Source organism: Schistocerca piceifrons, chromosome 11, assembly GCF_021461385.2.
Source record: "Schistocerca piceifrons isolate TAMUIC-IGC-003096 chromosome 11, iqSchPice1.1, whole genome shotgun sequence".
Lineage (NCBI taxonomy): Eukaryota > Metazoa > Arthropoda > Insecta > Orthoptera > Acrididae > Schistocerca > Schistocerca piceifrons.
This window is the reverse complement of record NC_060148.1, coordinates 57,544,570-57,559,986: the sequence shown is the minus strand read 5'-3', so window position 1 is coordinate 57,559,986 and position 15,417 is coordinate 57,544,570. Positions and strand designations below refer to the sequence as shown.

Here is a 15,417-nt window from a genome sequence, read left to right as displayed (position 1 = left end):
TCCAGTCCTATGACCCAATAACATCACTAAAAAACAATTTCAAAACATCAATGCTCAACACAAAGTGCCACCATAGACTACAAAATACCCTCTTCAAACATCATCCACATCAAATATGCCATGCAACCATGACGTCATATAACAATATTGTTGTCACAAGTCAAAGCCAATGGCTAAAACCACACATTTTGAATCACTCATTTTCTTCTGCAGAATCAGTATCTGCGTTATGCTCCATCAGAAAAATTTACCACACAGATTCAAAGTAACAATAATATGCAATATTTTGTGTATCACTGTTAGTAGCATTTTGATAGGACTTCAAAGTGTGTTGGCAGATTAAACTCCCGCCTAAATTTAATACAAGGCATTTGACGAAATCGACTTCTTCATAATAGGAATTATGATCAGTGTTGTATTTTCTTATTTTAATTATTAAAAGCATCTTATTCGAACTGAGAATAATTTGAGAAATGTTTAAGTTAGGTGATTTGCTATGAAGAAATGAAAAGTGGTGTACTGTTCTGTTGGTTTCCCTATGTGGAAACTTCGAGGCAAGTCATTTTGTCCCTGTGTATAAGGTTAAGGTTAGTGTGATACTGCCGCCGCCCCCCCCCCCCCCCCCCCCCCAAAGTCAATATCTAGGTTGTGTTTATGGTCTGGACTGTAGTGCAGGCTTTGGTCAAGGTAAGATTGGGAGATGTCAGTTTGGCTGTAACGCTGTCAGATACCTAAAGCTAGCTGTCTGGCTACATCATTTTCAATATCTAGTAACTGGGCAAGATATTACTCAGTGAACAAAAGATATACCTTAAAAAACACACACACAGCAATCAGATTCTATGCTCTAATTAAAATTACTTTATGATTTATGCTTCAGCGAGTCGAGCGATGGTGGCTAGCTGCCAACCAATCATAGGTCTTTCTGGAGCACCATAGGCTTGCTGTGTTGCCTGTTTTGTAGGTACTTGTAGCGCCTTGTGAAGCGTGTTAGCTGCATGCCGGTAACACTGCCACCTGTCACTGCAATCTGTTGATCACAAGGTAACTTTAATCAGAGTATGAATATACCATTAAAGAAAACAAACTATTTTTCTTTGAAATGGCTGTGTGTATGGCTAGTCACAGAGTGTGAGCAACACTGCATGGACCGTAACAGATTTAGTTCACCTCAGACATGAAGCATCATTACAGTACACAAACATCTGTTGGCGTACACTGTAAAATTCGAGCAACAGCACATGCACACAGAGCATTGTCAGAAGACTCAAAAAGTGATAGGTCAAAAGAGCTAGAGAGGATTAAATCTCTAACATTTGCTATCTGATGCTTAACAACTCAGCTGCCACAAACCCTTCATTGCAATTTCTACATCTACATCTACATTTATATTCCGCAAGCCACCCAACGGTGTGTGGCGGAGGGCACTTTACGTGCCACTGTCATTACCCCCCTTTCCTGTTCCAGTCGCGTATGGTTCGCGGGAAGAACGACTGTCTGAAAGCCTCCGTGCGCGCTCTAATCTCTCTAATTTTACATTCGTGATCTCCTCGGGAGGTATAAGTAGGGGGAAGCAATATATTCGATACCTCATCCAGAAACGCACCCTCTCGAAACCTGGCGAGCAAGCTACACCGCGATGCAGAGCGCCTCTCTTGCAGAGTCTGCCACTTGAGTTTATTAAACATCTCCGTAACGCTATCACGGTTACCAAATAACCCTGTGACGAAACGCGCCGCTCTTCTTTGGATCTTCTCTATCTCCTCCGTCAGACTGATCTGGTACGGATCCCACACTGATGAGCAATACTCAAGTATAGGTCGAACGAGTGTTTTGTAAGCCACCTCCTTTGTTGATGGACTACATTTTCTAAGCACTCTCCCAATGAATCTCAACCTGGTACCCGCGTTACCAACAATTAATTTTATATGATCATTCCACTTCAAATCGTTCCGCACGCATACTCCCAGATATTTTACAGAAGTAACTGCTACCAGTGTTTGTTCCGCTATCATATAATCATACAATAAAGGATCCTTCTTTCTATGTATTCGCAATACATTACATTTGTCTATGTTAAGGGTCAGTTGCCACTCCCTGCACCAAGTGCCTATCCACTGCAGATCTTCCTGCATTTCGCTACAATTTTCTAATGCTGCAACTTCTCTGTATACTACAGCATCATCCGCGAAAAGCCGCATGGAACTTCCAACACTATCTACTAGGTCATTTATATATATTGTGAAAAGCAATGGTCCCATAACACTCCCCTGTGGCACGCCAGAGGTTACTGTAACGTCTATAGACGTCTCTCCATTGATAACAACATGCTGTGTTCTGTTTGCTAAAAACTCTTCAATCCAGCCACACAGCTGGTCTGATATTCCGCAGGCTCTTACTTTGTTTATCAGGCGACAGTGCGGAACTGTATTGAACGCCTTCCGGAAGTCAAGAAAAATAGCATCTACCTGGGAGCCTGTATCTAATATTTTCTGGGTCTCATGAACAAATAAAGCGAGTTGGGTCTCACACGATCGCTGTTTCCGGAATCCATGTTGATTCCTACATAGTAGATTCTGGGTTTCCAAAAACGACATGATACTCGAGCAAAAAACATGTTCTAAAATTCTACAACAGATCGACGTCAGAGATATAGGTCTATAGTTTTGCGCATCTGCTCGACGACCCTTCTTGAAGACTGGGACTATCAGTGCTCTTTCCCAATCATTTGGAACCCTCCGTTCCTCTAGAGACTTGCGGTACACGGCTGTTAGAAGGGGGGCAAGCTCTTTCGCGTACTCTGTGTAGAATCGAATTGGTATCCCGTCAGGTCCAGTGGACTTTCCTCTATTGAGTGATTCCAGTTGCTTTTCTATTCCTTGGACACTTATTTCAATGTCAGCCATTTTTTCGTTTGTGCGAGGATTTAGAGAAGGAACTGCAGTGCAGTCTTCCTCTGTGAAACAGCTTTGGAAAAAGGTGTTTAGTATTTCAGCTTTACGCGTGTCATCCTCTGTTTCACGTACTTTACTTAGAATTTAACTTAACTACTTTTTAAAAAAAAATCTATAACTACTTATGAACAGTGTTTCCAAATGTCCGTTATCTTAACACTGCTTTTATGGAATAATCTACCAAAAAAAGTAAATTTAATACTTTCACTCAACTTGACCACAAAAGGTAAATATGGAAAAGTATAACTAGCAGTCTTTACCAGGTAGCAATTAATCCTGATTACACAGTGAAAAATCACACATCAGCAGCTCATAATACACGTAGCTTCCATCACAGACTCCTACACTGTGCACTCAAGAGAAAAAAATATTTTCCCAGGAAGTACTGCATGTCCTATCTTCAGTCTTTGCATATGAGATGTGAAGTTTTACTTTTCACTACAGTTTCCATCATTTAACCTAAGTCTGAAATTCCATATGATACGATATGTATATAGTACTGACTGACAGCATTCCCAACGGTAGAAAGTAACCGTGATTTGCGCCACAATAGAAAATGTGAAATGACGAAATGTATTACCCTTCCCCCTTCCATTTGAAAATCTGAAGAATTTTCTGTTCATTGAAACCCAACTTGTGTGTGATTCAGTTACTGTACACAACAGCATCACTACAAAGTATGAATTTTACTCTTCTTAATACTTCATAAAGCAATTTCTGACAGGCACGTGGTTATTCGGTCGGTCTCTGTGGACTATATGCACTGAGCTTACCCTCGCTGACAATCTATTTAAATTACTTGATGGGCTACTGTTGTATACGTGATGTTTACTACAAAGTATCAAGAGGTCGTGTGGCCACCACGTAACACTACTCTATATAATTCAACAACATGAGAGGAAAAATGAAGACTAAACTTCAGCGAACAAATAGTGAACTTATTTCGGTGTTCCTTTGACATTAGCCATACCAATACTTGCAGTAACACACAAATTTACGAATGGTTTGTAGGTTATGTTGTTCACATAGCGTCCACCTGTTAAAAGCAAAAAAACTGCGATGGTCTTGTTATTGAATTGTAACAGTTGGCTGCGAAGAACGAAGTGCCATGATCTGAGCGGATTCTTCCAATTACTATGTAAATACAGAAACAACACACGTGAAACCTTGTGACATTCTTACCTTCTCCGCCAACTTTAATTCTTCCTCTGTTGCTTCCTCCCAGCTTACTTTACTCATAGTTAACTCCTGTGTGAATAATGCAATTACTTTTTTATATTTTTTCGACTGATTTATCACCTTCGCGCTTCATGCACCACAGTTGCACATGAATGTCTATCATACATCTCTGCTTTTTCCATCTGCCATTTTTATGTCGAAGTATGTAACGCCAAAAGCTTTGTATCCAGAGAACTGGATGCAGTTGCTCACAATTAGTTCAATATTTAATAATTGTTCTGATAGCCAGAAAACAAACTATGTTCATGAAGCATGTCCTGAAAAACCAAGTCAGTGTTTACACTATTTTTCACAAATCAGTTCGCATTAATTATCCCCTTAACCGTCCATAACAACAATATCTCTGATTTCCTACCAGAGTGGCAGGTAGAAAAAAAACAAACACAAAGGTGAAAGTCGTAAACAGTAAACACCTAATGCACTTGTCACCTAAGCTGTAGTGTAGATGTTACTGATTTGACCAATGTATTTAATCAACGAAAGAGTTTGTAGCTGTTAAATATAATTGTGAATACAGTCTTCTGTTTCTCATTTAAATTTATTTTTCAATATTTAACAGTATAACTATTCTAGGCTTCCTGTCTGCTTTTATTCCCCTCGCGAAAATCAGTATTTTAGTCATCGTGAATATCATGCATTCAACCGATCTGGTCCAAAGCCCAAATTTCACAATTTGGATGTACGTAGACAAATAATTAAAGTCTATATACATTATATCTCCTTACCCATATTACTGACTTCTTTCCAAAAGTAAACTGTGCACACTTTCAGAAGAATTGTATTATGTGTTTGAAACTTTAACAGTCTCCTCCTTTTCTATCTTATTCGACAGCAGTTTGTGCAAAAATCTCCCAATACGTGCTAAATCGTATTTCATTCTTTTGTGTGCCACATCAGTGTTTAATATACACAAATCTTCCTGTTTCTTAACGTGTCTCGATTATCATTATTATTAACATCGTTAACAATTACTGTGTATTTCATTAGAAGTATACTGTACTGCTGGCTTTGTGTCTTTCTTGCATTTCCACCTTTTCTCAATAAGATGGAGTATTTTCTGTGTTATACACGACACATTTGTCTCTACTTTCACTATACCTATGTAAGTCTACCCTGCTGTAATTATTTACTTTGTTATCACATTCTGTCCATCTTCTAGTGAATTAGTCTTCATGATTTTCCTTAGTTCATTGCTCATTCTCTTGCTGAATTTCCACTTTACGTTTTCAATATTGTGCATCACTTTGTTAGGTGCTCCTTGTCTTTATTCTTCTGTCTTAAAACCCACAGTCCAGCAAGCTGCAAGTACAGTGCCAGTAAGTTATTGTTGGAATCTATAATTTCCCTTTAGTATGCGTTACAGTCCAGTATTTGCAATCATTATGCAAACAATTTAAAATATTTCGTTAGAGTCTCAGTCTTTACCAAGTATGCCTCATCGGCTACATATTTTCACTTATTTAATCTCTGCTTGGAATCCTGCTCTCTCCATTGTCACAAAACAGAAGGGCACAGTCAATGTTAACTACATCAACTGTCCAGCCAAAATATTGGCGATCACTGTAAATATTACCTGGCTCAATTCCTGTAAGTTGTTTGAAAATTGTATACACCAGGAGAAACTCAGGTCTCACATTGCTAGGTTTCACATTCTCAGGAGAGGAAGAACATGCAGCTACAGAATCTAGTCCTTTGTTAACAAAAAACATGTCTAGCTTTGACATTTGACCCGACACTTCCTTTTCCATCAACTCTTTTGTTCAACTAATTTTCTGTATCTGTACATTCCTTACCATTCATATTAATGTTTGCCTTATATTAGAACTTCACCACTTTAATAAAACGGGGGCAAATGTGCACAAACATTAATAAAAGTACCAAGCTGATACCACCCTACATTTTTCTCACCCTCAAAAATTTGTCACCCCTAGTATTTGCTATCCTGGGCCCAGGCCCATCCATAAATATGAGGTTGCATACATAGGTTGAGCAGTAAATTAGTATAAATAATCCATACAGTAATAACACATGTATTTATCTTCATATATTACATGTTGCAATAGAGGTCCTGTAGCTTACAATTCACTGAGTGAATACAAACACTTACATAATTGGGAATCATTTTATCTCCTTATGGAACAGTTTTGTTTCAGAAGTTCTCAAACTATGTGCTGGTTCGTTGAACCACATTTTACCATTCATATAAGGACTATTGACAGTTATTTTTAATTTTGTCCTCCACCTGAAGTAACTGCCCTTAATTCTAGCGTCGTAATTATATGTGTCGCTACACTTGTTTACACTGTTTTTACTACACACAAAAATTATAATAAGTTTATACAAATATAAAGAATACATTTTTAAATATTTATGCTGCACAAAGGTTTCATGATGCATTAATCTAACTGCTATTTTCAGTAATAACAATATTCTATTCAGGTGCAGGTCTACTGCACAGCCCCACAGTTCAATATCGTAACTAAGAAATAGATAAATTTTTCCACTGAATACAACTTTTAAGCTTTGACTTGGAACTATTTTTGCCAGTTGGCTTATCAGGTATAAGGGGTGACAGAAGCGTCCAATCCCACGCGTCGGCTTCCACCTGTGACGTAAGGGTGTTGTCGTGTGTGACGTCATGACGGTGCGGAGTTTGGTTTGTGAGTATGCCGTGTTTGTAGATGTCGTCATGTTGTGGTTTGTTGTGCTCTCTGGTGGTATGTTCAGGGTTTTCGTTTGTGTGGTGAAATGAGCTCAGTTTGCTTTTGCACATTATCCAGAATTGTTCGAGTGTCGGCTGTGTTTGTAGTGGAATTCGTTTCAGTTAGTTAATGATTTTGTGTCAAGGTTAATTTAGTGTTGTTCCCTGTACATCGTGTGGTAATTTTAGTAAACTTAATCGGATAAAATTAAGTGCGCAGGTCAATGGAAGTGTTCGATCCAAACATGTGGCTGTGTATGCTGATATTGGTATCGGGAGATGTTTTTGAGCTATATAGGCCAAGGGAAGTGTTCAATCCTAATTTTGGGATCGGGAGCAGCTGTTGAGCTATATAGGTCAAGGGAAGTGTCCGATTCCAGATGATATTGTGTTTTAGTGGTATTTGGGGAGCTTTGTGATGTCGGTTTTTTCGTTGTTTTGTATGGTTTTGTATGGGGGTGAGTGTCTAAATTTGTGTGTGTTTAGTTTGGCCCCACCTAAAAACACCCCATTTCTCGCGCTTGTCCCGTTAGTGTCATTAGGCTTTTTGTGGAAAGTGGTTGTGTTTGTTTTTCGATGTATTTTCGTCCTCGTAATGTGTACGTACAGACTTTATATGCGCCATATTGTAATCATGGTTTATGGTCGTATCCGCCATATTTGTGACCTCATGGGTCAAAGCAGACGGGCGGGATCAGACGCTTCCGTATTTCCGGTATAAGCGACAGCTGTTTTCCCTCACATTCAATTAATGTGATTCAGACAAGGAAAATTCTTCTGTCCAGGTGAATATCAAGAAATTTAATGTTACCTGTTTCAGCTGATGTAATGCAACATACCTGTATGTTGTGTACGTTGAGGTGACAAAAGTCATTGGATAGTGATATGCACATATGCAGATGGCAGGAGTATCACATAGACACGGTATGAAAGGCAGCACACTGTGCACTGTGGAGCTGTAATTTGTAGTCAGATGATTCATGTGAAAAGGTTTTCAATGAGGTTATGGCTGCACAACAGGAATTAGCAGACTTGTAATGCAGAATGGTAGTTGGAGCTAGACGCATGGGACATTTCAATTTTGAAACCAATATTCAGACATCTACACTCAAAATTGTGCCAAGAATACCATCTTTCGGGCATTACCTCCCGCCACGGACAACATAGCGGCCGACAGCCTTCAATTGACACCCGAGAGCAGTGGCATTTGTGTGGAGTTGTCAATGCTAACAGACAAGCAACACTGTTTGAAATAACAACAGAAATCAATGTGAGATTTATGACGGCCATATCAGTTAGGACAGTGTGACATTAATGGGCTATGGAAGCAGACACGAGTGCCTTTGGTAACAGTGTGACATCACCTTCAGTGCCTCTCCTGGGCTCGTGACCATATAGGTTGGACGCTAGATGACTGGAAAACTGTGGCCTGATCAGGTGAGTCCGATTTCAATTGGTAAAAGCTGATGGTAGGGTTTGAGTGTGGTGCAGATCCCATGAAGCCATGAGCCCAAGTTGTCAACAAGGCTCTGCAGCTGGTGGTGGCTCTAATGCTGTGGGCTGTGTTTACATGAAATTCACTGGATCCTCTGGTCCAACTGAACCAATCATTGAGTGGAAATGGTTATGTTTGGCAACTTGGAGAACATCTGCAGCTATTCACGGATTACATGTTCCCAAACTCCGAATCCATGTCACTGGGCCACAACTGCTCTCAGTCGGCTTCAACAGTTTTGAAATTACAGACGACTACAGAGGCAGCATTTATCAATATTTCTGCAGGGGACTTCCAACAACTTCTTGCGTCCATGTCACATCACGTTTTGCACAATGCCATGTGAAAGGAGGTCCAGCATGATACGAGGGTAATCCCAAAAGTAAGGTATCCTATTTTTTTTATAAGTACAGAATTCTGTTCGTGTGGCAGTTGGTCACACTGTTATGAAGAGTGCTTCACGAGCTGTGTGTAAACGTGCGCACGCCACGCGGAGGTGCTCAGTCTTGGCTTGGCAGCCATTGAGAATGGAGCTCCCATTGGATGTTACCGCCAAGTGTGAATTGTGCACAGTTATTCGGATTTTGAACACAAAGGGAACTGCGCCGATTGAAATCCATCGCCAATTGACGGAAGTGTATAGTGAGTCGTGCATGGATGTCCAAAATGTTCGTAAGTGGTGTAGAGAGTTTGCAGCTGGTCGGACCGAAATTCACGATGAACAAAGGAGCGGGAGACCGTCAGTTTCTGAGGAGAAAGTGTTGAAGGTTGAGCAAAGCATATGTGAAGATCGGCGGATCACCCTGGATGATCTATGCACATTCGTTCCTGAGGTTTCCCGAAGCACCGCTCACAGAATGTTAATGGAAACATTGAACTGCCGGAAGGTGTGTGCAAGATGAGTGCCACGCATACTGACTGAGGACCACATGCAGCAACAAGTTGATGCTTTCCACGGAGTTCTTCACCACCTTGCAGCCAAACAGGAAAACTTTCTGGACTCAATTGTCATGGGTGACGAAACCTGGGCAAAGCACTTTACACCTGAAACCAAGCAACAATCACGCCAGCAGCGGCATCCTTCGCCAAAGCCGCGGAGCTGGCGGCGAGCTGGTATGACGTGGGCATACAAAAACTGCCACTGCGTCTACAAAAATGCATCAACAGAAATGGTGATTATGTCAAAAAATAGCTAAATGTTCAAGCTGTAAACTGATGTAAACCATTGTAGAAATAAACAGGTCTATGTACTTATAAAAAAAATAGGAGACCTTACTTTTGGGATTACCCTCGTATTAGGAGGTATCCCACGACTTTTATCACCTCAGTGTATTTCAATTTCATGAGAGCTGACTGTTTTAAATTATTGTAGCTGGGATTTATTGATATCGGTGTTTAGGCCTTGGTGTAGAAAATACATGGTTACTTCCATTACATCCTTAGTTGCAACTGACTGTAATGCCTCAGAGCCTTTCTCATAAAACAGAAGGAAGGCATCATCAGCATAGCTTACTAGATGGGAGTTGAAAGGTCATGTTGTGTCACTGGCGTAAAGAAAGATACATTATTGACACAAATAAAGATTGAGCCCTGTGACACCACTATGGATTACTATATCCCTAGAAGACTGCAAATCCATGACCTTATTATCTATTTGGGATGAAAGTTTAGTGCATCACTTGTGATTTGTTAGGTATGTGGACAATAACTGCATAGAATATTCATTGGCATTGCATAGCTTCAGTTTCTTAATGGGCAGCCAACAGCTGACTGAGTCGAAGGCTTTGGAAAGATCTAGAATATGCGTGTCGTCCTTCTTTCATCCAGGAGGGTGCACACTTTATAGAGAAATTCAGTAACTGTAGGTTTTGTACAGCAATCTTTCCTAAAGCCATGCTGTGTTTTTGCTAAAAATTACCTTTTTGTAAAATAAGTAGAGATCTGACACAAGATCTATTCCTTTTATCCACATCATACTCTCCAGAGATACTGTTTTCCCCTTATTTTCCCTAATATAGCATTCAGTCATCTAAAAGTAGTAAAATTTCACCACCTTTCGTATATTTTACCAGTTTCTCAATTTTCTCATATTGTTGTTGTAGTCTTCAGTCTAAAAACTGGTTTGATGTGGCTCCCAGTACTAGTGTATCCTGCTAAGTGTGTTTAAGCCTTAGTGTCCCTCTAACATTTTTATCATCCACACTTCTTTCCATTACAGAATTGACAATTCTTTGATGTCCCATGATGTAACCTATTAACCGATTCCACCTCTCAGTCAAGTTATGCCAAAAATTTTTTATTTCCCAAATTCATTTCAGTAACTCCTCAACTGTTACTTGATCTATCTACTTAGTTTTCAGCATTCTTCTGTAGCACCATATTTCAAATGCTTCTTTTCTCTTACTGACTGGACTGATTATTGACCACATTTCAATTCTGTATGAGGCTAGACTTCATATAAATACCTTAAAAATACCCCCTAACACTTAAATTGATGTTAGATGTTAACAAACTCCTTATTTTCATAAATGATTTTCTTGCTATTGCCTGTCTGCATTTTAATCCTTTCTACTTCGGCCCCCATCAGTTCCTTTAAGGTGTAAATAACAAAACTCATCTACAACTTTAGTTTCTCATTTTACACTCTTGGAAATGGAAAACAGAACACATTGACACCGGTGTGTCAGACCCACCATACTTGCTCCGGACACTGCGAGAGAGCTGTACAAGCAATGATCACACGCACGGCACAGCGGACACACCAGGAACCGCGGTGTTGGCCGTCGAATGGCGCTAGCTGCGCAGCATTTGTGCACCGCCGCCGTCAGTGTCAGCCAGTTTGCCGTGGCATACGGAGCTCCATCGCAGTCTTTAACACTGGTAGCATGCCGCGACAGTGTGGACGTGAACCGTATGTGCAGTTGACGGACTTTGAGTGAGGGCGTATAGTGGGCATGCGGGAGGCCGGGTGGACGTACCGCCGAATTGCTCAACACGTGGGGCGTGAGGTCTCCACAGTACATCGATATTGTCGCCAGTGGTCGGCGGAAGGTGCACGTGCCCATCGACCTGGGACCGGACCGCAGCGACGCACGGATGCACGCCAAGACCGTAGGATCCTACGCAGTGCCGTAGGGGACCACACCGCCACTTCCCAGCAAATTAGGGACACTGTTGCTCCTGGGGTATCGGTGAGGACCATTCGCAACCGTCTCCATGAAGCTGGGCTACGGTCCCGCACACCGTTAGGCCGTCTTCCGCTCACGCCCCAACATCGTGCAGCCCGCCTCCAGTGGTGTCGCGACAGGCGTGAATGGAGGGACGAATGGAGACGTGTCATCTTCAGCGATGAGAGTCGCCTCTGCCTTGGTGCCAATGATGGTCGTATGCGTGTTTGGCGCCGTGCAGGTGAGCGCCACAATCAGGACTGCATACGACCGAGGCACACAGGGCCAACACCCGGCATCATGGTGTGGGGAGCGATCTCCTACACTGGCCGTACACCACTGGTGATCGTCGAGGGGACACTGAATAGTGCACGGTACATCCAAACCGTCATCGAACCCATCGTTCCACCATTCCTAGACCGGCAAGGGAACTTGCTGTTCCAACAGGACAATGCACGTCCGCGTGTATCCCGTGCCACCCAACGTGCTCTAGAAGGTGTAAGTCAACTACCCTGGCCAGCAAGATCTCCGGATCTGTCCCCCATTGAGCATGTTTGGGACTGGATGAAGCGTCGTCTCACGTGTTCTGCACGTCCAGCACGAACGCTGGTCCAACTGAGGCGCCAGGTGGAAATGGCATGGCAAGCCGTTCCACAGGACTACATCCAGCATCTCTACGATTGTCTCCATGGGAGAATAGCAGCCTGCATTGCTGCGAAAGGTGGATATACACTGTACTAGTGCCGACATTGTGCATGCTCTGTTGCCTGTGTCTATGTGCCTGTGGTTCTGTCAGTGTGATCATGTGATGTATCTGACCCCAGGAATGTGTCAATAAAGTTTCCCCTTCCTGGGACAATGAATTCACGGTGTTCTTATTTCAATTTCCAGGAGTGTATATTATCCTGCTTTAATTCACTTGCCTTGTTTTACTTTTGTTGATGGCCATGTTATAAACTCTTTCCAAGACGCTTTCCATTCTGATCAGCTAACAATTCTTCCAAACCCATTGCCATCTCTGACAGAATTACAATGTTACCAGAAAACTTAAAATTTTTACCTCTTCTCCATGAACTTTAATTCTCTTTCTAAATTTCTCCTTGGTTTCCTTTACTGTTTGCTTAGTGTGCACCGCCGATAGGCTCCAACTCTGCCTCAATCCAATCTTAACCACTGCACTCTTTGATTTAACTTTGAATCTTTACAATTGCATTCAGCTTTCTGTAAAAGTTGGAAATAACCTTTCCCTCCCTGTATTTTATCCCTGCTGCCTTCGGAATTTAAAATAGTATAGTCCTGTCAACACCTTGTCAAAACATTCCTTAAATTTACAAATGGTGTAAACATAGTTTTGCCTATCTCCTAAGACAGAGGTTCCCAGACAGTAATGCGTACCACTGGTGGTAGCAAGGACAGGTGCACATACAAGTAAATAAAACATGGGCTGATACAAGTCAAATTATTCTTTTACATTATTTTATTTTTAAAGCAAAATGCTAGAAAAATTACTGCTAAGTAGCATCTGCATAATGTTAAAAAACGTATTTACTGCAGAATGTTTGTTTCAGAGTGTGTGCAGGACACAGGAAGCTCATATTGTACCACCTCTACCATCATTAGTCATCGCTGCCTTAGCCAGAAATGATTCATCTCGATTTCATCAGGTCTTGTCAGTGATTATTCGAAAGTTATCCAACCACTTTACAATTGCTGCCTCTTATTTAGTGTACCAATGTGTGGCGCTGCAGTAGTTGAAGTGATTTGATTTTTTATTTGATCCTGTTGATTACATATTGTACAAATAGTGTACTACTAATATAGGACAAGTCATGTGAAATAATACACTATTACATCAACATTTGATGTATCACATATATACTATTTTACTTATTTTCTAAGAACAATTGCTTTCTTATAATATTAAAACATTTAGTTTACTGTTATAAGTTTAAGTGAATGGTTCAAATAATAAAAACGAAAGTACACATTTTATCCTAATCACTTATGTAAATAAATATACATCTTTCAAATTAAAATATGAAATTTATCCTGAGGGGACATATTTTTATTCTCATGGCATATATAAATTTACATTTTATCACCAGAAACTGAGTTAAAATACAAAATATTGTCTTCGTGTCGTAAATATCACTTTTTTTTTCTTTTAAGACTGTTTTTAACCAAGTGGTTTCCTCTGCTGTTACAATAAAGGATGCCTTATAGCTCTAAGAATTCATTCATTTTATAAAAAGTTTCTTCTATATGTGAACAGTTTATTGCTGCTGTTGTCACTTTGTTGGGTGATACATTAAATGGCATACTGATACAAAGAAGGATTGGACCTGGTCCAGAAGTATGCGTACTACAGCAAGCTGATTCTTGCCTTGAGGGGCAGTCAAATGACAACCGAACACCCGTCACAATGGGACCGTGGAATCGTTCCATTCAAAACTAATCACCGCATGCATTAAGACATTTATCCCCCTGGGAGACAAAACGATCTCTTCCAATTTCATAGGACACGATTGACCGCTGACGGATTCACAACCGCACCCGCTCTTCCACCTCCTCATTTGACATGCACACATCTTTCTTCACTTTGCCTAAGATGTGAGAATCACCCAGTGACAGATTCGAATCATGCTGTACAGAGAGTGGTGCAGCGGTTCCCAACCAAATCACTGAATCACAGCCTTCATCTGATTGGCAATGTGGGGGCGGGTGTTATCATGCAACAGGATGATTCTGTCCAACAGCATTGCTGGGAATTTAGAATTCATGCTACGTCACAGTTTCTGAAAAGTGTCTTCATAGCACTGCACATTGATTGTGGTTCCATGTTAGAGGAATTCAATGAGCAGATGGCACCTGCAGCAAAGAATAAGGTCATCGTGACCTTGCCCCAACATATACCATCGAATTTCTTTGTCAGGGGAGATGTGGGATTTTTCCATTACCAACTTTTCCATTTGCCCTCCAGCTCGAAAACGTGGCACTACATTTCGTCTCCTGTAATGATTCGGAACATAAATGCATGCTCTTCTTCATGGTACCACAGCAGATGACTCAGTCTTGAGCAACTCTGTCCATCTTTTGTCCCTTACTCACTTGGCGCGGCACCTACTGTACGCAAATGTTGTGGTATTGCAAGTGGACTTTGATGATGGCATGCACAGAGACATGGCTAATGCCGACGTGAAAACAGATTCCCTGCTCCGTGATTCGTCAGGCTCCTCGGATAACGCCATAAATCCACCCCATCACATCAGATATAATGGCTCGACGGGCCTGTCCTGAATGCAGATTACCTCGCAATCGTGTGCCACTCATGCACACACGTCAGGAATATGCAACGTTCACTGTACAAAGTGGACGTGCTACAATGACTTTCACGTACTCCAGCACCGTCAGCTACCAGAAAACAAACCACACCTTTCTGCCTACAAACAGCTGGACAAACACACTAAACCACTCCATCAACAATGAAATTCATAAACCAACAACTGTGTGGATCTGTGATGTGGCACTATGCCATTCCCTACCACAGTGGTGACAGTATCAAAATGCAACAACATGGGGAGGGGGAGTGGGGCTGTCCTGTGGAATGTGTGTTATGGCAGGTGTTTGGTTTTCATTTGATTGTCACTTATGCTATAAACTGTGATATGAAGTTTAAGGTGACTATGTGAGTTATTAGTGACTGTGTTTTAAGTTAACCAAGAAGCTATTTTTAAGCCAGGAAGCTCCTTCTATGTCCAAGAATGTAGTTAAAAAATCTAAACAACACCTAACTGCAAATATGACGAAAGCTACTTACAACTTGGCTTTACAGTATACAGAAACTAGAGATAACCCATTTCC

The 15,417-nt window shown here is 41.2% G+C and overlaps 1 protein-coding gene across 1 annotated transcript in view; it reads right to left on the bottom strand.

Moving 5' to 3' along the window:
• LOC124719991 (DEAD-box helicase Dbp80-like) overlaps positions 1-4,431 on the bottom strand; it is a 149,325-nt gene extending 144,894 nt beyond the window's left edge. The window contains exon 1 of the mRNA XM_047245218.1: positions 4,137-4,431. Coding sequence (XP_047101174.1) covers positions 4,137-4,193 — 57 coding nt within the window. The 5' untranslated portion in view covers positions 4,194-4,431. The remainder of the gene's footprint in view (positions 1-4,136) is intronic.
• Between the last annotated feature and the right edge of the window lie 10,986 nt (positions 4,432-15,417).